The 26,567-nt window shown below is 48.0% G+C and overlaps 1 protein-coding gene across 1 annotated transcript in view; it reads right to left on the bottom strand.

Annotated features, from left to right (window-relative positions):
* Nucleotides 1–15,157, bottom strand: part of TRIP11 (thyroid hormone receptor interactor 11) — a 105,688-nt gene extending 90,531 nt beyond the window's left edge. The window contains exons 1-3 of the mRNA XM_073609680.1: nucleotides 14,796–15,157; nucleotides 653–726; nucleotides 456–566 (exon numbers count right to left, since the gene is read on the bottom strand). Coding sequence (XP_073465781.1) covers nucleotides 456–566; nucleotides 653–726; nucleotides 14,796–14,931 — 321 coding nt within the window. The 5' untranslated portion in view covers nucleotides 14,932–15,157. The remainder of the gene's footprint in view (nucleotides 1–455; nucleotides 567–652; nucleotides 727–14,795) is intronic.
* Between the last annotated feature and the right edge of the window lie 11,410 nt (nucleotides 15,158–26,567).

The following is a 26,567-nucleotide window of genomic DNA, read 5'->3' as shown; positions in this document are numbered from 1 at the left end:
CCTTTTACAGAATGGTGGTCTGCCTTGTTTACATAGGCAGAGTGTCGTTTTGCCTGTCTCCTGAACGATCGCCAGGTCACGACGGACATCGCACCCCTCAGACCCGGAAGTGTCAAATCATGTACTAGGTACAGGATCTGGCACAGAGCGGCCATCCTGCCTAAGTATCACCTGGTTAAGATGCCAGCGGTTTATGATCAGGTGAGTGCTGTGATTGGCTGTCACATGATTGGAAAGCTCTCGATTACAAGAATCGTGAACTTTCCGTTACCCGCCGGTAACTCTGCCAGGAGCGCGCAGGGCGCACGCTCTCGGCACTGCTGTTTTTGCAATATCACACGAAAAATATGAGGCCGCTCGGCGCCAAAGCCCACCCGCCGTGCGGCCGCATATTTACATGCAGTCAACACCAAAGTGTTAGGAGTTGGGGATTTAGAATGAGGTCGGCCTCCAACCTCTCTTTGCTGCAGCCGGGTTCTGTAGTCGGCGCTCTGCTGCTTCACTTGTAGTTCAGCCGCTTCCAGCTTCTCCTCCAGCTCTGTGCAGAGTTTCTTCAGCCTCTCATTCTGTGCAGGAAACACGACCAGCATGAGGAACATGTGACCAATGACATCATCGGAAACAACAAAAGACGTAACCTGACATCACTCACCTCTGACCTCTGCATAGCCTGCAGGTTTTCAATGTCTCTGACCTTGGATACCTGACCCTCACTGCCACCGACACCTAGAACAAAACACACAGAGAGTCACAATACAGACACAACGCCCCCCAGGGCGGGGGGGGGGGATGGGATCAGCTACAGAAGGGGCAATTCAGAGTGGAAGAAAGGACGGGAGTTGATGAATATTGAATGAAATTGATGGAACAAAGAGTGCCAGGCCAAGGAAGATTTAAATCAGTAATAAACCCAAAAGTTATATTGCACCTTACGAATCATTAGATGTGGTGGCTGCCTTAGCTTTCCTTTTATTTTTTGGCCTTTTCCCTTCTGTTTTCATCTGGTGATCTGGCCTCAGTGGCCTGCAACACACCATCTGTATTTGAGCGCCCCCCACTCTGGATGAAGGAGTAAAGGGGGCACCTTTGAACAGTAGGATTGTCCATCTGGGGGAGGGGGGGGGGGGGGGGGGGGAGTTAGATGGATTAGCAGATTTAGATACACTAACAAATCAAAGCCAAACGCCAGTTAACCCCTTCCCGCCGACCGTACGCAGATATGCGTACTCGGCTTTCCGGGGTTATACCAGGATGATGCCCGCAGCTGCAGGCATCATCCCGGTACCGTTGTTTACAGCGGGCGGTCGGCTACCCGTGTATAACAACCAATGCGGCTAAAAGCCGCTCGGTTGTTATACCGGAGGAGCGGGAGGGGACATCCCCCCCCCTCCCGCCGCTGTTACCGGGCCTCCCGTGCGTTCGGGAGGCCCGGTGTCCAATCAGGTACCTTCGGCGGCTGGGGGCGGGCTGGAACGAAGCTGTGAGTGGCTTCGTTCCAGCCCTCTTGTTGTAAACGCGGAAGCGACGTCATGACGTCACTTCCCGTTTACTCGGCTGCCAATGGCGCCGAATTAAAAAAAGTACACAGTATTCAGAATCGCCGTTTTCGGCGATCTGAATACTTTGAAGTGTAAAGGAGGGATGGGGGGTCTTTTAGAACCCCCCATCCCTTTATAAAGAGTACCTGTCACCAAAAAATTTTTTAAAACACAATGTATAAAGTAAAAAAATAAATAAAATAAATAAAAAAAAAAAAAAAAAAAAAAATTTTTTTTTTAAAAGTGCCCCTGTCCCCGCGAGCTCGCGCAGCGAAGAAAACGCATACGGAAGTCGCGCCCGCATATGTAAACGGTGTTCAAACCACACATGTGAGGTATCGCCGCGATCGTCAGAGCGAGAGCAATAATTCTAGCCCTAGACCTCCTCTGTAACTCAAACCTGGTAACCGTAAAAAATTTTTAAAGCGTCGCCTATGGAAATTCATAGGTACCGTAGTTTGTCGCCATTCCACGAGTGCGTGCAATTATAAAGGGTGACATGTTTGGTATCTATTTATTCGGCGTAGCATCATCTTTCACATTATACAAAAAGATTGGGGTAACTTTACTGTTTGGATTTTTTAAAATTCATGAAAGTGTCCCTTTTCCAAAAATTTGCGTTTAAAACACCGCTGCACAAATACCGTGTGATAAAAAATATTGCAACAATCGCCATTTTATTCTCTAGATTCTCTGCTAAAAAAATATATATATAATGTTTGGGAACTCTAAGTAATTTTCTAGCAAAAAATACGGATTTTAACTTGTAAACACCAAATTTCAAAAATAGGCTTAGTCATTTATAATCAGTTGCAGGTGACAGTTTTGTTCCTTTTGGGATGAAGGTTTTACATAAATAAAAGACGATTTGTCTCATCCCTAAAACTGATACTTTGCAAGGCAGCTTGTTCTTTTGAACAACCAGATCACCAGGTGAAAAAAAAAAAAAAAGAGGGAATTAAAAAAGGAAAAAAACAACTACAGCGGTAACTCATAAAAGTGTGAGATGGAGTTAGGATTCAATTTGTTAGGGTATCTAAATCTGCTAGTACATCTAACACTCCCCTTTTTGACCACATTCCTACATACAGTGGTACCATAGAAGGTGGCCACGTTCCTCCATACGGTGGTAGTGAAGCAGAGCTGTGGCAGGTTTTGTTACATTGTTGTCACTTATCGGATGAGAAAGGCAGGGGAACATTTACTATAAGTACAGGTGGAGATATGAGGGTATGGAAGGACATACAGTGCCTGGAAAAAGTATTCATACCCCTTGGAATTTTCCACATTTTCTCATGTTACAACCAAAAACATAAATGTGTTTTATTGGGATTTTATGTGATAGACCAACACAAAGTGGCACATAATTGTGAAGTGGAAGGAAAATGATAAATGGTTTTCAAATTTTTTACAAATAAATATGCGAAAAGTGTGGGGTACATTTGTATGGCGCCCCCCGGAGTCAATACTTTGTAGAACCGCCTTTCACTGCGATTACAGCTGCAAGTCTTTTTGGGGATGTCTCTACCAGCTTTGCACATCTAGAGAGGGACATTTTTGCCCATTCTTCTTTGTAAAATATCTCAAGTTCTGTCAGATTGGATGGAGAGCGTCTGTGAACAGCAATTTTCAAGTCTTGCCACAGATTCTCAATGGGATTTAGGTCTAGACTGTGACTGGGCCATTCTAACACATGAATATGCTTTGATCTAAACCATTCCATTGTAGCTCTGGCTGGATGTTTCGGGTCGTTGTCCTGCTGGAAGGTGAACCTCCCCCCCAGTCTCAAGTCTTTTGCAGATTAACAGGTTTTCTTCTAAGATTGTCCTGTATTTGGCTCCATCCATCTTCCCACCAACTCTGACCAGCTTCCCTGTCCCTGCTGAAGAAAAGCATCCCCACAACATGATGCTGCCACCACCATGTTTCACGGTGGGGATGGTGTGTTCAGGGTGATGTGCAGTGTTAGTTTTCCCCACACATAGCGTTTTGCTTTTAGGCCAAAAAATTCAATTTTGGTCTCATCTGACCAGATCACCTTCTTCCACATGTTTGCTGTGTCCTCCACATGGCTTCTCACAAACTACAAACAGGACTTCTTATGACTTTCTTTCACCAATGTCTTTCTTCTTGTCACTCTTCCATAAAGATCAGATTTGTGGAGAACACGACTAATAGTTGTCCTGTGGACAGATTCTCCCACCTGAGCTGTGGATCTCTGCAGCTCCTCCAGAGTTACCATGGACCTCTTGGCTCTTCTCTGATGAATGTTCTCCTTGCCCGGCCGGTCAGTTTAGGTGGACGGCCATGTCTTGGTAGGTTTGCAGTTGTGCCATACTCTTTCCATTTTCGGATGATGGATTGAACAGAGCTCCGTGAGATGTTCAAAGCTTGGGAGATTTTTTTATAACCTAACCCTGCTTTATACTTCTCCACAACTTTATCCCTGACCTGTCTGGTGTGTTCCTTGGCCTTCATGATGCTGTTTGTTCACTAAGGTTCTCTAACAAACCTCTGAGGGCTTCACAGAACAGCTGTATTTATACTGAGATTAAATTAAACACAGGTGGACTCTATTTACTAATTAGGTGACTTCTGAAGGCAATTGATTTTAGTTAGGGGTATCAGAGTAATGGGGGCTGAATACAAATGTACACACTTTTCACATTTTTATTTGTAAAAAAAAAAAAAAAAAAAAAAAAAAAAAGATTTAAAAAAAATTTATCATTTTCCTTCCACTTCACAATTAAGCTCCACTTTGTGTTGGTCTATCACATAAAATCCCAATAAAATACATTTACATTTTTGGCTGTAACATGACAAAATGTGGAAAATTTCAAGGGGTATGAATACTTTTTCAGACACTGTATGCACGAGGGGTATTAAGGAGACGAGGAGATGATGTGTTTTGCCTGGAGCGGTTCTCAGATTTCTCCACGCTGAGCACACAGCACTCCTCTGTCTGATGATCCATCCCGGGGCTGGTTTACATCGAGACACCTCTGTCTCCTCCGACTTCCCTCCACAGACCATCCAGAGCTCTGGATCCTCACTGTACGGGGGGGGGGGGGGGGGTACCCCTGTCACCTCCCCCTCAGCACTATATACATCATATGGGGGGGAGGGGTCACACTTGTTCTCCCCCTGCAGCATATTCATTACCCTGTTTCCCCGAAAATAAGACCTAGTGTGATTGTCGGTGATGGCTGCAATATAAGACCTACCCCCCCAAATAAGCCCTAGTTAAAGTCCTTGTAGGTCTTCTTTTCAGGGTAGGGCTTATATTGCAGCCATCACCGACAATCACGCTAGGTCTTATTTTCGGGGAAACAGCGGGTAAAATAAGTATTGAACACGTCACCATTTTTCTAGGTAAATATATTGGTAAAGGTTCTATTGACATTAAATTTTCACCACGTCGGTGACAACCCATACATAGAAAGACACCAAAAAAAATACGTTCAGAAATGAAGTTCTGTGTAATAAAATGGAAGGACACAGGGAAAAAGTATTGAACACGCCAACTGAAATGTATTTTGATACAAAATTCTTTGTTGGTAATGACGTCTCCAAGAAGCAGGCTCTTGTATGGAGAATTGAGTCGCATGCGTTGCTCAGATGTGATTTTGGCCCCATTCTTCCACACAGTCTTCCAATCTTGAAGGTTCCGGGGTCCTCTTCTATGAACTCTGATCTTTAGTTCTTTCCATAGATTTTTTTATTGGATTCAAGTCAGGTGATTGGCTGGGCCATTCTAGCACCTTTATTTTCTCTTTCTTTGAAACCAATGGAGAGTTTCCTTGGCTTTGTGTGTTGGGATTTTTGTCCTTCTGAAATGTCCTCCTCGTTTCATCTCCATCATCCTGGTAGATGGCAGCAGATTTTTATCAGGGATGTCTTGGTACATTTTTCCATTCATCCTTCCTTCAATGATATGAAGTTTGCCACTACAGTATGCTGAAAAAACGGAGTTACTTACCGGTAACATCCTTTTCCAGGAATCTTTCAGGACAGCACCATAGAGAGACACCGGCTCCTCCCCTCTTAGGAAACACCGCCTTCCAATTCAATATTTAAATCTCATCCTCCCAACGGCCCCTCAGTTCTTCACGAGTTCCTCCGGCCAGCTGGGGAGACACAAGAATACGTCATACAAATCTTTATCTTACCTGACGTTCTCATGCGATGAGTTCTCATAGATAATCAAAAACCTGGGTGGGTACTAGTGCTGTCCTGAAAGATTCCTGGAAAAGGATGTTACCGGTAAGTAACTCCGTTTTTCCCCATTCATCTTTCAGGACAGCACCATAGAGAGGATAAGCGAGCACCTTACCTTAGGGAGGGACTACTGCCTGCAGCACCTTACGCCCAAAGGCTTGGTCTTTGGCTGACAGCAGGTCCAATCTGTAATGCTTCACAAACGTGGAAAAACTGGACCACGTTGCTGCTCTACAGATCTGCTCCGGAGAAGCACCAGCCCACTCTGCTTGAGAAGTTGCCACTGCCCTGGTGGAATGTGCTTTAATACCCTCCGGGGGCTCCAAACCCCCGATTACATAGGCCTGGCTAATGGCCAACCTTAACCATCTGGCTATTGATCGTCTAGAGGCTTTGAACCCTTTCCTAGCCCCTGAAAACAATACAAAAAAAGAATCGGATTTCCTAAACTGTTTTGTACTATCTAAGTACTGAAGGACGCACCTTCTAACGTCCAGTTTGTGAAAAATATGCTCCTGTTCCCTCACAGGATTCGAACAGAAGGTAGGTAAAATAATTTCCTGGCCCCTATGAAAACTAGAGGCCACTTTTGGTAAAAAGGCCGGATCCGTTTTAAAAATCAAACGGTCCGGAAAAACCTGAAAAAAAGGCGCCCTAATAGAAAGGGCTTCGAGTTCACTTACTCTCCTTGCTGTGGTGATCGCCACCAAAAACACAGTTTTGAGGGTGATCAACTTCAAGGTACAGGATTCCAATGGCTCAAAAGGATCCCCTGTAAGAGACTGTAAAACTAAGGAAAGATCCCACACTGGGAATGGGGAACTTTTAACAGGCCTCTGTCTGCCTAAAGCTCTAAAAAACCTAGCTACCCAAGGATCTATAGCTAGCGGCTTTTCCAGGAAAACGCTTAGTGCCGATACTTGTCCTTTCAAGGTGCTAAGGGCTAATCCTTTGTCCGCTCCTGCCTGCAGAAACTCTAATACTGCTACAGAACTTCGTACATCGAAGGAGCTTTCTGTGCACCAACTGTTAAAGCGTTTCCACACCTTTAGGTAAATGGCTTGCGTCTCTCTTTTCCTGCAATTTAGGAGAGTTGTCACTAGCCGATCCGAGAAACCTTTGCCCTTTAGCAATTCTTCCTCAGTAGCCACGCTGCGAGGTTCCATCGCTCCACCTGAGGGCAACAGATTGGACCCTGAGAGAGAAGATCCTCCCGGATAGGCAGAATCCAGGGAGGCTCCACTGTCAGACTCTTCAAGAGGGAGAACCACGGCCTCCTTGGCCAGTGTGGTGCGATCAGAATGAGGGTTGTGTCTTCTGACCGAAATTTTCTCAGAACTGCTGGAATCATTACGGGAGGGGGGAAAGCATAACACTTTGAGAAACGCCAGCTCTGAGCTAGTGCGTCCACCCCGGCTGCTCCGTCCCATCTGTTTAGGGAAAAGAACAGACGAGCTTTCGTATTCGCCTTTGAGGCGAAGAGATCCACGGAGGGGACCCCCCACTTCCGAGTAATCATCTCGAAGATGTCCTGGTTCAAGACCCAGTCGCCTTCCTTCAGCATTTTTCTGCTCAGAAAATCTGCTACGTGGTTCTGCTCCCCCTTCAGATGTATTGCAGAGAGAGAGAGAATGCTCCCTTCGGCCCACCTGAGGATGGATTCTGCCAGACCCCACAAGGATCTGCTCCTGGTTCCCCCTTGCCTGTTGATGTAGGCCACTGCTGATGAGTTGTCCGAACGGACCCTCACATGCTGCCCCAGGAGTTCTCTCTGAAAAGCTCTGAGAGCCAACTCTATTGCTCTCAGTTCCCTCCAGTTCGAGGACTTCTTTGCGTCTTCTTTTTCCCAGGTGCCCTGCATCATCTTGGAATCTAGGTGTGCTCCCCACCCTGTGCCGCTCGCATCGGTCGTAACCGTTATGGACACTGGAAGAACCCACTCCAGGCCCTGTGAGAGATTGGACCCTTTCCTCCACCACCAGAGGGACCTTTTGACCTGACTTGGCACAGATATAAGGGAGTCCAGAGATGCTGGACTGTGGTCCCAGACACTCAGAATAAACAGCTGTAGGGGGCGAAAGTGCAGCCCTGCCCACTGAACTGCCGGAAGCGTGGAAGTCAGTAAGCCCAGTGCTGACATTGCTTTCCTTACTGAGATCTGACTGCTGCCCTGGAGCAGTAATATTGCTCTGTCCACCTTCTGGATTTTTTCTGCTGGAAGGAACACTTTTTGTTTTGTCGAATCCAGTACATAGCCCAGGAAGGTGACCTTTTGGGCCGGAACCAAACTGGATTTTTCCAGGTTCAAGAGCCATCCCAGGTTTTCTAAGCTGTCTCTTGCTACCTGAAGATCCTGGTACAACTGCTCCGGGGAAGGAGCAAACAGGAGTAGGTCGTCCAGGTACGCGACTACAGAGATGCCTCTGAGCCGCAAGAAAGCCAGGACCTCCACCATCACTTTGGTGAAGATGCGGGGGGAAGAGGATAGTCCAAAGGGGAGTGCTTTGAACTGTAGATGAAACGTTCCTTCCCCAGTTCTCACCGCCAGTCTGAGAAACCTCTGGTAACTTTCTGCGACTGGAATGTGCAGATAAGCGTCCTTTAAGTCTTTTGACGCCATGAAGCAATTTGGGGGAAGAAGCGCTTTCACCGAATAGATAGAATCCATCCGGAATTTCCTGTAGGTAATTGAGACATTCAGAGGCTTCAGATTCATGATAAGCCTGAATTTTCCCGAAGGCTTGCGGACCACAAAAATGTGGGAGTAAAAGCCTCTGCCTATCTCCTCTACAGGAACCCTCACTATCACCTCTTGTTCCTCTAACTCCTGTAGGGAGGATAGAAGAGCTGACGCTTTCTCTGCACACTTTGGCAGCTCGGTGACCAGAAGTCTGTGTTGAGGAGGTTCTGAGAACTCTAGCTGGTAACCTCTTCTTATGATCCCTAACACAAACTGGTTGGAGGTGATCATCTCCCATTGTGGGAGGAAGGCCCCCAATCTTCCTCCCACCGTGGTTACCCCGTCATTGGGTCTTCTTGGGCTGTTCAGGAGGGCGAAAAATCGCCCCTCCCCGCCCCTTGCCCTTCTGCCCCCAAGCTTTTTTCTGCCGCTCTCCTTTTGGGGTTTCAAACTTTCTCTGGGGGCGAAACTTTCTTTTAGCCTGCTCCCCAAACTTCTTTTTAATGGGAAAGGCCTTTTTCTTATCGGCCGTCCGGTCTAAAACGGTCTCTAACCCTGGGCCAAACAAGAGATCTCCTGTGAGGGGAATTCCACAGAGTTTAACTTTAGACGCGCTGTCTCCTTGCCACGTCTTAAGCCATAGGGCCCTTCGAGCCGAATTAGTGAGGGCTGAAGACCTTGCGGACATGCGCACTGATTCGGCGGAAGCGTCCGCAATATACGCTACACCCTTAAGTAGCATGGGAAAGGAAGCCAAAATAGTCTCTTTTGGCGTTCCTGCCTCAATATGCGCCTTTATCTGCGTAAGCCAATATTCCATATTGCGGGCCACTACTGTGACCGCCATGGCAGGCTTAAGGTTTCCCTGTGACGAATCCCAGGACTTCTTTAAGAGAGAGTCCATCCTTCTGTCCATGGGGTCTGCAAGAAACCCCATGTCCTCGAAGGCCAGATCTGTTTGCCTGGAAACCTGAGAAAAAGCAGCATCCAGCCTAGGGGTCTTATTCCAGACTAGAGACTCCCCTTCTGAAAAAGGAAACCTTCGCTTCAAAGCCCTTGAAAAGAAAGGTTTTCTCTCAGGATCTTTCCATTCATTCTTTATGGCCTCAACCAATACATCATGGACTGGGAAATCCTTCCTTTTTTGTTCCCCAAGACCTTTGTACATTTGGTCATGGAGCGATAACACCTTCTTTTCTTCCTGAATTCCCAAAGTGGTGTGAATAGCTCCCAAGAGCTCCTCCACTTCGTCCAGGGAAAGCTTATAGCGAGAGGTTTTTGTGGATTCCCCATCCACCTCCTCCACATCCGATTCCCTTTGAGAATCTGAAGCGGTGCTATCTGGCTCCTCCTCAATTTCCACTCTGGAGCCCCCTGGTCTCTCTCCACTAACAGAGGGAGTATCCACTGGGCTAGGTGTAACACTCTGCTGCACTGGTAAAGGACTGCTTTGGGCTTGCGGCAACTGGAAGCTAGAAAAGAGTGCCTTAAAGGACTGAAAGGTGCTAGAAAGCTCTTTGACGGATGCAGCAAGATCTGTACCCTGTTCTGCTGCCTGTTCCCTGACTAATCCATCAATGCACTCCTTGCAAAGTGCCTTGGTCCAGGATTCCCCCATACTAACTCTACAAGAGGGGCATTTTTTCTTTGAGCCATGAGGCGACTTGCTTTTCTCTGTGGCTTTCTGAAAAAGAAAGAGAGAGAGTCGCCATAAATGCCCAATCCCACCAGTGCTTTTACAGAGGACCACCAGGAGTGCCCCCCCCAGGACCAACCACCACCAGGGTCCCAGACACACTCCCCTTCCCCCCAACCACCAGTGAGGGGAGAACACCCGTGAAGCTATCGGGATTTAGGTAAGGGAACACCACCCCAGGGTTCCACTTACCTTAGCATGGCTGGTGCTACTGTCTCCTGGAGCAGTTCTAGAGACCTCTGTCTCAGACATGTCCGCTGAGGATGGTGGTCGATCGTTTCCCCCGACAGCTGACTCTACAGCAAAGCAAGAGGGTCGCACCAGCCGAACGCTCGGTCCGTTTTCTTTCCCCGCGTCCGGAACCGGAAGACGCGGAATCGTCGGAAGTGCCCGCCCTCGCCGGAACTGACGTCACCCGTCATCCGACCCGGCCATAGAGCTTCAAACGCTGGCTGCACAAGCAGGAGAGACTCAGGCACTTCCCACAGCGCCCCCCTGGGCAGAAGAAACACGGACCTCCTCAGCTGTCTCTTTCCCCAAGAGAGGCTGAGGCGCGCCAATTCAGTTTTAAAAACAGGTAAGTATGGCTTCCCCAGCCTTTACCTAACTGAATAAACAATAGTAGAGGGAAAGAGCTAGAGAGACCCGACTCCCCCTCTTCCTCACACCAAATCTTTGGCTTCAGTCTCCCTGACTGATCCGCCACGGTTCCCAAGCAGTGTCTCCCCACCGGAGGAAACACCTGAACTGAGGGGCCGTTGGGAGGATGAGATTTAAATATTGAATTGGAAGGCGGTGTTTCCTAAGAGGGGAGGAGCCGGTGTCTCTCTATGGTGCTGTCCTGAAAGATGAATGGGGAAAACAGCCCCGCCCCCCACCATGATCTTCCCACCTCCAAACCTCACTGTTGGTATGGGGGGGGGTGTTTTTGGGGTGATGGGTCATGTGACCTCCATACATGGGGTGTATTATGGCATCCAAAGAGTTCCGTTTTGGTCTCATCTGACCAGACTGTATCCTTTCCGTATTTCACAGACTTGTCTAAATGTTGTGCAGCAAACTTTAAACAAGTTTCACCATGATTTTTCTCCAGCAATGGAGTGTTGTGTGATGAGCGTTCAATACAGACCATGGCGGGTGAGGGCATTACTTATTGTTGTACCTGATAATTCCAGGTCTTTCTGAAGCTCACCACAAGCGGTCCTTGGCTCTTGGACAACTCTTCTGAGAATGCCTTCCTCTCCTCCTGTCAGAAATCTTGCGAGGAGCACCTGGTTGTGGCCGGTTTATGGAGAAATTATGTTCTTTCCACTTCCAGATTATGGCCCCAACAGTGCTCACTGGAACATTCAAAAGTTTAGAAATCCTTCTTTAACCAATGTCCTCAGTATGTTTTCCAACAATAAGGTTGTGAAGGTCTTGAGAGAGCTCTTTGCTTTTACCCATCATGAGAAGTTTCTTGTGACACCTTTTTATAGGCCATCAGGTGAGATTGAACCAGCTGATATTAATTTGCACTGACAAGGGGCAGGATTGCCTTCTAATTACTGAGAGATTTCAGCTGGTGTCTTGGCTTTCCATGCCTTTTTGCACCTCCCTTTCTTCATGTGTTCAATGCTTTTTCCCTGTGTGATTACATTGGGAGGAGGGAACTCCTCTGTATAGATTATGGTATGGGAGGAGGGGTGGTATATAGATGGGGGAGGGGACTCACCTGTATCTATTATGGTATATAGATGGGAGGAGGAGTGTATCTATATTTGGGAGGGGGGGGGGGGCTCACCTGTATATATTATGGTATAGGCAGGGAGGGGACTCACCTGTATATATTACGGTATGGGCTGGTATATAGATGGGGGAGGGGACTCACCTGTATATATTATGGTATGGGCGGGGAGGGGACTCACCTGTATATATTATGGTATGGGCTGGGGGAGGGGTGGTATATAGATGGGGGGAGGGGACTCACCTTTACATATTATGGTATGTGGGGGGAGGGGTGGTATATAGATGGGGGAGGGGACTCACCTGTATATATTATGGTATGGGCGGGGAGGGGACTCACCTGTATATATTATGGTATGGGCTGGGGGAGGGGTGGTATATAGATGGGGGGAGGGGACTCACCTTTACATATTATGGTATGTGGGGGGAGGGGTGGTATATAGATGGGGGAGGGGACTCACCTGTATATATTATAGTATGGGGGAGGGGTAGTATATAGATGGGGGGAGGGGATTCACCTGTATATATTATGGTATGGGGGAGGGGTAGTATATAGATGGGGGGAGGGGATTCACCTGTATATATTATGGTATGGGGAGGAGACTCACCTGTATATATTATGGTGTGGGGGGGAGGGATGGTATATAGATAGGGGGAGGGGACTCACCTGTATATATTATGGTATGGGGGGGAGGGGTGGTATATAGATGGGGGGAGGGGACTCACCTGTATATATTATGGTGTGGGGGGGAGGGGTGGTATATAGATGGGGGAGGGGACTCACCTGTATATATTATGGTATGGGGGGTGGTATATAGATGGGGGAGGGGACTCACCTGTATATATTATGGTATGGGGGGGTGGTATATAGGAGGTGGGGGAGGGGACTCACCTGTATATAAGAAAAAAAGCTGCGCTATATATGTGATCAAAATAGTAACCTGAAGAGTATTCATCTAGCATGGACAACTCCCTGTGTCACACTAACAGTTAAATACAATCACAGATGAAATGTGCTAAATTATAACAAAAAAAAATATAATGAATATATAAAAGGATTATTGTATACATATAAAGGTATATATAGTAGAGTCCCGTCCAATGGGCTATTGAATAAAAATCCCACTGAATGTGCAGTTCTTAGTGATTTTCCAAGTGGTGATATCTTAGCCCTCCAAACGTTAGTGACACACGTCCACAGCACCATGGGAGATGTGATAAAGTGCGACAGGGAAGTTCCTCCACCAGTGATATCAATGCCGCTTACCAGCTTTTTTGATCTCTTGTTTAAGGAGATTGTGAGTGCCTGTGGCTCTTATCCCCAGCCCTGGGTCTTTAAAACTTGGAAGGCTGGATGTCACCGGACTCTCTATATGGGATATCCTCTGTGCAGTAGATACACGCTCATTCCCCATGAAAGAATAGAAAGGTATCCATAGCGTAATTCGTTTTAAAATTGCGTTTATTAAAAGTTAAAATATTGCACTTACAATTCTGCCATGTATAAGAAGCATTTAAAAAAAACACGAGCCGGCCGCCTCTCGTTTAGCTGCCCGTTGCTTCCGGGTTCAGTGCGGTACGTGGTGACGTCAGCACGCCGCTCCTCCCTACGCCGTTTCGTCAAAGGTGACGTCTTCCAGTGCCCCTTAATTGCATTGATATCACTGGTGGAGGAACTTTCCTGTCGCACTTTATCACATCTCCCATGGTGCTGTGGACGTGTGTCACTAACGTTTGGAGGGCTAAGATATCACCACTTGGAAAATCACTAAGAACTGCACATTCAGTGGGATTTTTATTCAATAGCCCATTGGACGGGACTCTACTATATATACCTTATATGTATACAATAATCCCTTTATATATTCATTATATATTTTTTTTGTTATAATTTAGCACATTTCATTTGTGATTGTATTTAACTGTTAGTGTGACACAGGGAGTTGTCCATGCTAGATGAATACTCTTCAGGTTACTATTTTGATCACATATATATATATAGCGCAGCTTTTTTTCTTATATTGTATTTTGTGTGTCTCACATTATAGTTGCAGCTGTTTATTTATGATTTATTTGGACAGCGCAGTAAAATTATATTTCTTTTCACCTGTATATATTATGGTATGGGGGGGAGGGGTGGTATATAGATGGGGGAGGGGACTCACCTGTATATATTATGGTATGTGGGGGGAGGGGTAGTATACAGAGATGGGGGAGGGGTAGTATATAGATGGGGGAGGGGACTCACCTGTATATATTATGGTATGGGGGGGAGGGTGGTATATAGATGGAGGGAGGGGTGGTATATATAGATGGGGGGAGGGGTAGTATGTAGATGGGGGGAGGGGACTCACCTGTATATATTATGGTATGTGGGGGGGGGTGGTATACAGAGGTGGGGGAGGGGACTCACCTGTATATATTATGGTATGGGGGGGGGAGGGGTAGTATATAGATGGGGGAGGGGTGGTATACAGAGGTGGGGGAGGGGACTCACCTGTATATATTATGGTATGGGGGGGGAGAGGGGTAGTATATAGATGGGGGAGGGGTGGTATACAGAGATGGGGGAGGGGTGGTATATAGATGGGTGAGTAGTATATAGATGGGGGAGGGGACTCACCTGTATATATTATGGTATGTAGGGGGAGGGGTAGTATATAGATGGGGGAGGGGACTCACATGTATATATTATGGTATGGGGGGGGGGTGGTATATATAGATGGGGAAGGGGTGGTATATATAGATGGGGGAGGGGACTCACCTGTATATATTATGGTATGGGGGAGGGGTGGTATATATAGATGGGGGAGGGGACTCACCTGTATATATTAAGGTATGGGGGAGGGGTGGTATATATAGATGGGGGAGGGGACTCACATGTATATATTATGGTATGGGGGAGGGGTGGTATATATAGATGGGGGAGGGGACTCACCTGTCTCCTCAGCCCCCTCCAGTAACATGTCTTTGGTGAAGTTTGAGATATGTCCGGATAGGGAGGACAGGCTTCCCCCGACCTGCCCCAGGGATTGCCCCAGGCCGGAGCCCAGCCCCCCCAGCCAGGAAGACATGTCTGGAGGTTCCCCCGGGGAGGGGTGCGCACTAGGCGGACGGAGCCCTCAGGAAAGTCCGAGGCTTCACCAGGACGTCCCGGGGCCAGCGGGCCTCATATCCCGGCACGGCTCTCCCCGGTTACCGCTCACTTCCCGGACACAGAGCCGCTCTCCGCCAACTCGACGGCGGCCATGACACTCTCCTCTCTATGGTGTCACCGGAGCGACGTGTCCGCAGCGCGCTGCATGCTGGGACGGCGGGAGGTCCTCCAGGGGCGGGGCCAGACAACAGACACGTGGCCGGAGAACTGTCAGCTGAGGAATAACAATGTCACGTGACAGCCGGCATCTTAAAGGGGACCTGTCAGCTGATCATCCCACTCTGACCTGAGCCTGGCTGGGGTCACCCCCACTTCATCCCCCAACTAGGGTCACCTCACACCATGGCTGAGAATATCTTCACCGCCATGACCCCGGACTGAACCCAACCTCGGTGTCACCCATCACTGGACGAGAGGCGGTGAGAATATGACATCAGCAGTGGCCAAGGCTATCAGGAGTGATCAGGGGCATTTTTTTTCTCTACCATCTGCTGTTCATGCTTGCTCCAGCAGGGTATGCTAGAGAGCTAACATTCCATGTAATGGGTGTTTGACGCCCTAGCCCATGGGTCTCCCAACTACAGCTCACGGGTCACATCCATTCCACTACAAGATTTTATCTTTGGATTGTTTTGAGGATGCAGATCAGTTGGTTTCTGACTCTGATATAAGCGGGTACTCTGATGGGGACAATGTTGTAACAAGGGAGCCTGATGTAAGGGGGAACTCTGAGGATCCTGATGTACAGTGAGGAAAAAAAAAGTATTTAATCCCCTGCTGATTTTGTACATTTGCCCACTGACAAAGAAATGATCAGCCTATAACTTTAATGGTCGGTTTATTTTAACAGTGAGAGACGAAATAACAACAAAAATATCCAGAAAAACACATTTCAAAATATCGATCAGCAAGATTTCTGGCTCCCAGGTTCTATACAGGTAACGAGCTGACATTAGGAGAACTCTCTTAAAGGGAGTGCTCCTAATCTCAGCTTGTTGGCTGTATAAAAGACACCTGTCCACAGAAGCAATCCATCAGGTTCCAATCTCTCCACCATGGCCAAGACCAAAGAGCTGTCCAAGGATGTCAGGGATAAGATTGTAGACCTACACAAGGCTGGAATGGGCTACAAGACCATCGCCAAGCAGCTTGGTGAGAGGGCGACAACAGTTGGTGCGGATTATTCACAAATGGAAGAAACACAAAATAGCTGTCAATCTCCCTCGGTCTGGGGCTCCATGCAAGATCTCACCTCGTGGAGTTTCAATGATCATGAGAACGGTGAGGAATCAGCCCAGAACTACACAGGAGAATCTTGTCAATGATCTCAAGGCAGCTGGGACCATAGTCACCAAGAAAACAATTGGTAATGCACTACGCCGTGAAGGACTGAAATCCTGCAGCGTCCGCAAGGTCCCCCTGCTCAAGAAAGCACATATACAGGTCCATCTGAAGATTGCTAATGAACATCTGAATGATTCAGAAGAGAACTGGGTGAAAGTGTTGTGGTCAGATGAGACCAAAATCAAGGTCTTTGGCATCAACTCAACTTGCTGTGTTTGGAGGAGGAGGAATGCTCCCAGTGACCCCAAGAACACCGTCCTCACCGTCAAACATGGAGGTGGAAACATTATGCTTTGGTGGTGTTTTTCTGCTAAGGGGACAGGACAACTTCACCGCATCAAAGGGATGATGGACGGGGCCATGTACCGTGAAATCTTGGGTGAGAACCTCCTTCCCTCAGCCAGAGCATTGAAAATGGGTAGTGGATGGGTATTCCAGCATGACAATAACCCAAAACATACGACCAAGGCAACAAAGGAGTGGCTCAAGAAGAAGCACATTAAGCTCCTGGAGTGGCCTAGCCAGTCTCCAGACCTTAATCCCATAGAAAATATGTGGAGGGAGCTGAAGATTCGAGTTACCAAACGTCAGCCTCCAAACCTTAATGACTTGGAGAGGATCTGCAAAGAGGAGTGGGACAAAATCCCTCCTGAGATGTGTGCAAACCTGGTGGGCAACTACAAGAAACGTCTGACCTCTGTGATTGGGAACAAGGGTTTTGCCACCAAGTACTAAGTCATGTTTTGCGAAGGGGTCAAATACTTTTTTCACTCATTAAAATGCAAATCAATTTATAACTTTTTTGAAATGTGTTTTTCTGGATATTTTTGTTATTCTGTCCCTCACTGGTAAAATAAACCGACCATTATAATTATAGACTGATCATTTCTTGGTCAGTGGGCAAACGTACAAAATCAGCCGGAGATCAGATACATTTTTCCCGCACTGTAAGGGGGCTCTGAGGTATAGGAAGGGCCTGTTGGGGACACAGATGTATGGGGATAGGGTTCTGAAGAGGTTTGTTTGTGTTTTTGGTTCAATAGACTTCAATGGAGAACCTGGAGAAAAGCACGCAGTGCATTTTTACAGCGATTTTTTTATTTATTTATTTTTTTTTTTAATTTGCCCCAAAAACAAAAGCATAAAAAAATGCAAATAGTGGCAAACTCGCGGTAAAAAAAGACGCAAAAAGCACTGCAGAAATGCTCAAAAGCAAACTGCATAGGTGTGAATGAAGCCTAAGGGGCGACCATGAGGACACACTGATGTCAGGGGCATGTAAGTCTAATTACAGTAGTAAGGGGGTTCCCTGATAGGGACACTGATGTAAGGGGGGGGGGGGTACTCTGATGGGGTCAATATTGTAACAAGGGTCCTTGATGTAAGGGGGGACTCTGCTGGGGGTCCTGATGTAAGGGGGCTGTGAGGTATGGGGAGGACACTGATGTATGAGGGAGGGGAGGTTCTAAAGAGGACCCTGATTTAAAGGGGGCTCTGATGGTGACAATGGTGTAAGGGGGGACGCTGATGGGGAGGATGTTGTAACAAGGGACCCTGATGTAAAGGAGGACTTTGATGGTGATAGTGATGTACAGGGGGACCCTGAGGGTGACAGTGATGTAAAGGGGGACCCTGGTGGTGACAGTGACGTAAAAGGGACTCTGATGGTGACAATGATGTAAGGGGGGACCCTGATGTAAAGGGGGGCCCTGATAGTGACAGTGATGTAAAGGGGACTCTGATGGTGACAATGATGTAAGGGGGACTCTGATGGGGACAATGTTGTAACAAGGGACCCTGATGTAAAGGGGGGCTCTGATGGTGACAGTGATGTAAAGAGGGATTCTAATGCTGACAATGATGTAAGGGGGGACTCTGATGGTGACAGTGATATATGATGTAAGGGGGGACTCTGATGGCGACAGTGATATAAAGGGGGATTCTAATGGTGACAGTGATGTAAAGGGGGATTCTAATGGTGACAGTGATATAATGGGGATTCTAATGGTGACAGTGATGTAAAGGGGACCCTGATGGCGACAATGATGTAAGGGGGGACTCTGATGGTGACAGTGATGTAAAGGGGGATTCTAATGGTGACAGTAATGTAAAGAGGGATTCTAATGTGACAGAGATGTAAAGGGGACTCTGATGGTGACAATGATGTAAGGGGGGACTCTGATGGTGACAGTGATATAATGGGGATTCTAATGGTGACAGTGATGTAAAAGGGACTCTGATGGTGACAATAATGTAAGGGGGACTCTGATGGGGACAATGTTGTAACAAGGGACCCTGATGTAAAGGGGGGCTCTGATGGTGACAGTGATGTAAAGAGGGATTCTAATGCTGACAATGATGTAAGGGGGGACTCTGATGGTGACAGTGATATATGATGTAAGGGGGGACTCTGATGGCGACAGTGATATAAAGGGGGATTCTAATGGTGACAGTGATGTAAAGGGGACTCTGATGGTGACAATGATGTAAAGAGGGATTCTAATGTGACAGAGATGTAAAGGGGACTCTGATGGTGACAATGATGTAAGGGGGGACTCTGATGGCGACAGTGATATAAAGGGGGATTCTAATGGTGACAGTGATGTAAAGGGGACTCTGATGGTGACAATAATGTAAAGAGGGATTCTAATGTGACAGAGATGTAAAGGGGACTCTGATGGTGACAATGATGTAAGGGGGGACTCTGATGGTGACAGTGATATAATGGGGATTCTAATGGTGACAATGATGTAAAGAGGGACTATGATGGTGACATTAACGTAATTTTTTTTTTTTTTTTAAAGGTGGCCCCTAAAGAAAGGGGATTCTGAGCGAGCAGTGAGGAGGCAAACTCTGATGGGGACCTTGACGTAAGGGGCATGTAAGCCTTATTACAGTAGCAAGTGAGGCTCTAATGCGGACATTGATGTAAAGGGGAGGGGAGACATGACCTCGCTGGACCAGCAAGAAGATGGCATTGAAAAAAGGTATGTACAGTATAGGGTGTTTTTTTTTTTTTCTTTTTTAAAGATGGAGGAGAAGTGAAAGAAAAAACTGTGCACTGGAGTTCGGCTCTTCGAGAGAGCAAAGGCTGGAGTCACTCTTCTATTCATCCAATCAAAGTGCTCAATTTTTTAAAGCTTGTCTGAGCTGTCAGAAAGCAGGTGTCAAAAGAGAGAGCTTAAATTACACTCTGCAGAGATCAGTGAGGAGAGCTCTGAGAGCTGATTGGAGGGAAGGGACACCCCCCCTTTCACGCAGCAACAGAGGTGAGGCTGTCAATCACAGGCTTGTGTGCTGAAGCTCCCTACCATCACCTTTTTTCTCTTGGTGTCAGGAAAACTTGTCAGAAGTGACTCAAGCTGATAGCTGAGGAAAGAAGCAGAAAATAGAAATGACACAACTGGATTGAGATAAGTACACACTATAGAGGGATAAGCTTTATTCATATTTCATGTCCCTTTTAATCTTTTTTTTTTCACAGGGTGGCTGTTTTATATATTTTTTCTCCATAGCAACAGGATCACGTTAAAGCAAACCTGTCAACTAATTGAAAGTGAAGGTCCCGCTCAGGGAGCAGACTCCATAAGGTTAATGTTGTTAGAGTGTGCCCCTCTTAAACTAGTTTTACTTTGTTACTATGAGCCTGACTTCATATCTAGGCCCTGACTACCATCACCCATGTGATGAGATGGGTGAAGACCATTATCACAATTTTGGGAGAGGAAGGAGCGCTAAACTGTAAATTAAGACTAGTTGGGGCATAAGGAGCTACCCTAGAGCTAGATTGCTATAGTACACCTGGCTTTGCCAATCCAGATTCCCTGACTTGACTACTCTTTCCTACCTCTGGCTGAACCTAACTACGCTCTTGCCTGCTTGCTGTCTTGACCTCTGCCCTGACTACTCCCTCGTCTTCTGCCTGACTCAACCTCTGTCTGGACCTGACTCCTCCCTTGTCTGTTGCCTGACTCGACCTCTGTCTGGACCCGACTCCTCCCTTGTCTGTTGCCTGACTCGACCTCTGTCTGGACCCGACTCCTCCCTTGTCTGTTGCCTGACTCGACCTCTGTCTGGACCCGACTCCTCCCTTGTCTGTTGCCTGACTCGACCTCTGTCTGGACCCGACTCCTCCCTTGTCTGTTGCCTGACTCGACCTCTGTCTGGACCCGACTCCTCCCTTGTCTGTTGCCTGACTCGACCTCTGTTTGGACCCGACTCCTCCCTTGTCTGTTGCCTGACTCGACCTCTGTCTGGACCCGACTCCTCCCTTGTCTGCTGCCTGACTCGACCTCTATCTAGACCCGACTCCTCCCTTGTCTGTTGCCTGACTCGACCTCTGTTTGGACCCGACTCCTCCCTTGTCTGTTGCCTGACTCGACCTCTGTCTGGACCCGACTCCTCCCTTGTCTGCTGCCTGACTCGACCTCTATCTAGACCCGACTCCTCCCTTGTCTGTTGCCTGACTCGACCTCTGTTTGGACCCGACTTCTCTCTTGTCTGTTGCCTGACTCGACCTCTGTCTGGACCTGACTCCTCCCTTGTCTGTTGCCTGACTCGACCTCTGTCTGGACCTGACTCCTCCCTTGTCTGCTGCCTGACTCAACTTCTGCCCGGACCTGACCCCTCCCTAGTCTGCTGCCTGACTCCACCTCTGTCCGGACCTGACTACTGTGCTCCCTTGTCTGCTGCCTGACTCCACCTCTGCCCGGACCTGACTACTCCCTTGTCTGTTGCCTGACTCGACCTCTGTCTGGACCCGACTCCACCTCCACCAGGACCCAACTACTCCCTCGTCTGCTGCCTGATTCCACCTCTGCCTGGACCTGACTCCTCCCTTGTCTGCTGCTTGACTCTACCTCTGGCCGGACCTGACTCCTGTGTCTGCTGCCCGAATCAACCTCTGTCTGAACCTGACTACTGTACCCCCTTGTCTGCTGCCTGACCCCACCTCTGCCCGGACCGGACTACTCCCCTGTCTGCTGCCTGACTCCACCTCTGCCCGGACCTGACTCCTCCCTCGTCTGCTGCCTGACTCCACCTCTGTCTGGATCTGACTACTGTGCTCCCTTGTCTGCTGCCTGACTCCACCTTTGCCTGGACCCAACTACTCCCTTGTCTGCTGCCTGACTCCACCTCTGCCCGGACCTGACTACTCCCTCGTCTGCTGCCTGACTCCACCTCCACCAGGACCTGACTACTCCCTTGTCTGCTGCCTGATTCCACCTCTGCCGGTACCTGAATACACGCTTGTCTGCTGCCTGACTCCACCTCTGCCCATACCTGACTACTCGCTTGTCTGCTGCTTGACTCTACCTCTGCCCGGACCTGACTCCTGTGTCTGCTGCCTGACTCAACCTCTGTCTGGACCTGACTACTGTACTCCCTTGTCTACTGCTTGACTCCACCTCTGCCAGGACCTGACTACTCGCTTGTCTGCTGCCTGACTTCTCCCTTGTCTGCTGCCTGACTCCACCTCTGCCCAGTCCTGACTACTCCCTTGTCTGCTGCCTGACTCCATCTCTGCCCAGACCGGACTACTCCCCTGTCTGCTGCCTGACTCCACCTCTGCCTGGACCTGACTCCTCCCTTGTCTGCTGCCTGACTCCACCTCTGTCCGGATCCAACTACTCCCTTGTCTGCTGCCTGACTCCACCTCCGCCCGGACCCGACTACTCCCTCGTCTGCTGCCTGACTCCACCTCTGCCCGGAGCTAACTACTCCCTTGTCTGCTGCCTGACTCCACCTCTGCCGGTACCTGAATACACGCTTGTCTGCTGCCTGACTCCACCTCTGCCCATACCTGACTACTCGCTTGTCACCTCTGCCCGGACCTGACTCCTTCTGTGTCTGCTGCCTGACTCAACCTCTGTCTGGACCTGACTACTGTACTCCCTTGTCTACTGCTTGACTCCACCTCTGCCAGGACCTGACTACTCGCTTGTCTGCTGCCTGACTTCTCCCTTGTCTGCTGCCTGACTCCACCTCTGCCCGGTCCTGACTTCTCCCTTGTCTGCTGCCTGACTCCATCTCTGCCCGGTCCTGACTACTCCCTTGTCTGCTGCCTGACTTCACCTCTGCCCGGACCTGACTCCTCCCTTGTCTGCTGCCCGACTCCACCAGTACCTGACCACTCCCTTGTCTGCTGCCTGACTCAACCTTCTGCCCGGACCTGACTCCTCCCTTGTCTGCTACCTGACTCAAACTTTGACTGGGCCTGAATACTGCCTGGTCCGCTGCCTGACTCGACCTTCTGCCCAGACCCGACTCCTACCTTGTCTGCTGCTCGGGCCTGAATACTCCCTTGTCTGTTGCCTGACTAGTCCTCTGCCTGGACCTGATTACTCTCATCCTCCATTTGTGAACAGCCTCTGCACTGTAGTGCTTATATCCAACAATATGTGGATTAATCCTGAGGGCCACAACCTGTGGCCATTTGCAGCAAAGAAAGCCAGGGAGCGTTAGGGTTTCCAGCCCATCACCCCTTTCCGGGGGGGGGGGGGGCCTGATGAAGATCAACTATCGCTGAGACTCCCCACCTCATGGGAACCTGTGTCACATCCCAGGTGGTTCTTTAGCAGAGATGCTCAGAAGCAGTGAGGTATCCCTGGAAATGATCCTGAAATGCTCCCAATCTGATCAGTGTACTCTACCCACAGCCATTCCAAAACCCTCAACAGCGCTGCTGTGACAGTATACAAGGAAATTTGGTAAAAAGCTTTGAACTCTGCCTAAATGCCGCACATATGCATCACAGAGCAGCTTCTGTGCAAAGAGCACACTGACTGCGCACTCCCAGCACGGAGACAGCTCTTGGTCCCGGACTATCAGCAGCTATCAGGACCGGCTGGCTCCCAATCATGTGACCACTGTGACAGCCAATCACAATGGACACACGATTGTCGATCCTTTCTGCCCCCCTGGACATTCAGAACTTTTTTTTAAAGAGACACTGGAGTGGGGCAGGAAGGGGTTAATGTTAAAATTATGTTTTTTTTTTTTTTTGCAGCTGCTGTAATTTTCAATAAATTAAATGCAATATGGAAACATGGGAGCGTTCTGTACAGTTGGTGTAAGGAGCACCCCTCCAGAAATGTGGTTTCCTGCTTGTGTGAAGCACTCTGCTCTATGATGCAAGTCAGGTTTTAGGCATCCTCTGCAACAAAAAATTAATTTTAGGTGAGATAATCCCCGAGGGCTCATTTACACTTGCTTCAACTTTAATACACATTAAAGTGCCTACCGCTTCAACATGTTTTTGGATGCGTTTTTGATCCTTTAATCTTGGCAAAGGCCCTGTATGTATGTTGATTTTCAATTTGTTTTAAAAGAGCCAAGAAGAACCCCAGCTCAGTAGTACCCCCACTCAGCAGCTCCCCAGCTCATCGGTACCCTCGTTCAGCAGATCCCACAGCTTATTAGTACCTTTGTGCAGCAGATCCCCCAACTCAGTGCTAACCCGCAGCTCTGCCGATCCCACGCTCAGTGCTAACCCGCAGCTCTGCCGATCCCACGCTCAGTGCTAACCCGCAGCTCTGCCGATCCCACGCTCAGTGCTAACCCGCAGCTCTGCCGATCCCACACTCAGTGCTAACCCGCAGCTCTGCCGATCCCACGCTCAGTGCTAACCCGCAGCTCAGTGCACACCACATAGGTCATCTGCTAGTTGCTCCAGTCCGGACCCCGCTCACCTTCCTGCTGCTCCACACCAGATGTGATGTCTGCACCAGACACTCCCAAAATATATACACATGAACTGTAAGTGACTGCTGATGACTTCTTCCCGATTCGCTTGTTGGTTTCCCAGTGCATCCTGGGATATCTCATACTTGCAATCCCTCCAAAGCAAAGGCAGCGCTGAATAAAAGCCTCTCAAAAGCTGCTGTTGGTGTAAGCGAGCGTTGTCATAGACTTCTAGGGAGGCTTTAAAGATGCTTTGAAGCACCAAGCATGCAACATGGGGGATCATTTTTGAAGCAAAACAGTGTGAACAGGACTGTAAGTTAATTATTTTATTTAGTGACGGGAGCTTTGATTGGCATTCAGAGCGCTTAAAAAAAAAAAAAAAAAAAAAGCATGTCCAATGCCACATTTTGAAGCAAGTGTAAGCAAGCTCTAAGGGTTAATCACTTCTAAAGGGAAGCAGGCCCTGCAACTTTCCTCATCAGAACACACACTTGTGCAACTTGTCATATGACTTTGGACATCAAAGTCGCATGACAAGTCCTACCCCATGTTTTCCAAAAGATAACCATATATGTGCGACTTAAAGTTGCAGCGACTTTAAAGTAGGTTGTGCACTACTTTGGTCTGACTTTTAATGCAACTTGAGGGCCATAGACTTCAATGTTAACCCTCAAACATTGCATGAAAGTTCTACCTGAATGTTTTACATGCAACAATGGGTCTAACAATTTACGTCCAAGTCGCACCCATCAAAAATTGCACTTCAAAGTCACCAGGCTTTAGAGTCGTACAAGTGTGAATGGAGCCTAAAAGAACATCCGCTGCTTGTAATGCATTCATTACTCCCATTCAGAATCAATATTGCACAAGACATGTTCTAACAAAGAGCTGTTCCTCCAGAGCAAGACCAGGAAGGACTCAACAAAGTTTGCTAAGATCCTTGCAATTTACACACACTATATTGTAAAAAGTATTGGGACGCCTGCCTTTACACGCACATGAGCTTTAATGGCATCCCAGTCTTAGTCCGTAGGGTTCAATATTGAGTTGGCCCACCCTTTGCAGCTATAACAGCTTCAACTCTTCTGGGAAGGCCGTCCACAAGGTTTAGGAGGGTGTCTATGGGAATGTTTGACCATTCTTCCAGAAGAGCATTTGTGAGGTCAGGCACTGATGTTGGATAAGAAGGCCTGGCTCGCAGTCTCTGCTCTAATTCATCCCAAAGGTGTTCTATCGGGTTGAGTCAAGTTCCTCTAACTCACTCATTCACACTATATTGGCAAAAGTATTGGGCCACCCCTCCAAATCATTTGGGGGAGGGGGGAAAGTATGGTGTGGGGGTGTTTTTCAGGTGTTGGGCTTGGCCCCTTAGTTCCAGTGAAGGGAACTCTTAAGGCGTCAGCATACCAAGACATTTTGAACCATTTCATCCTGCCAACTTTGTGGGAACAGTTTGGGGACGGCCCCTTCCTGTTCCAACATGTCTGCACACCAGAGCACAAAGCAAGGTCCATACAGACATGGATGAGCAAGTTTGGGGTGGAGGAACTCGACTGGTCTGCACAGAGTCCTGAGCTCAGCGCCTTTGGGATGAGTTAGAGCAGAGACTGCGAGCCAGCTTCTGGAAGAAAGGTCAAACATTCCCATAGACACACTCCTAAACCTTGTGGACAGTCTTCCCAGAAGAGTTGAAGCTGTTATAGCTGCAAAGGGCGGAGCCAACTCAATATTGAACCCTACGGACTAAGACGCCATTAAAGCTCATGTGCGTGTAAAGGCAGGCGTCCCAATACTTTTGGTAATATAGTATATGTGTGACTTAAAGTTGCAGCGATTTCAAAGTATTTCATGCACTACTGTGGTCCGACTTTCATGCAACTTGAGGGCCATAGACTTCAATGTTATCCCTCAAAAGTTGCATGAAAGTCATAACTACTGAATGTTTTACATGCAACAATGGGGGTTCAACGTTGCAGAGGGACAACAATTTACATCCAAGTTGCACCCATCTAAAGTTGCACTCCAAAGTCGCCGGACTCTGGAGTCGCACAAGTGTGAATGGAGTCTAAAAGCACATCAGCTGTTTGCAATGAACTAATCACTCCCATTCAGAATCAATCCTGCACAAGATATGATCTAACAAAGAGCTGTTCTTCCAGAGCCGAAACGGGAATGATTCTGCAACAGAGCTTTCTTAGATCCTTGGTACATACATCATCCAGTGGGGATTGTTTTTTTTTGTTTTGTTTTTCCCCAACAGAAGTGGAGTTACTCTTTAATCATGGCACAATAAACATGGACACTAAGTAAATATCGAAATAAGCAAACCGTTTGCTTTACCTACAAAATTGAAATTGTGTTTTTAACCATCCAGTCAGACAGCACCGGCCCTGTATAGCAGACAAAGCGACCTAAATTTTTCTCTGCTACAGTTGCACTTTCACTTGCAGGTCCTCTTTCCTGCCCAGAGAGACCCAGTCTGTGACTGGACAGTGAAACCAGAAGCAGCAGGCCGATGAGCTC

The sequence above is a fragment of the Aquarana catesbeiana genome, linkage group LG13 (assembly GCF_042186555.1).
Source record: "Aquarana catesbeiana isolate 2022-GZ linkage group LG13, ASM4218655v1, whole genome shotgun sequence".
NCBI lineage: Eukaryota > Metazoa > Chordata > Amphibia > Anura > Ranidae > Aquarana > Aquarana catesbeiana.
Note: the sequence above shows the minus strand (reverse complement) of the source record. Positions and strands in the feature narration are given on the sequence as shown.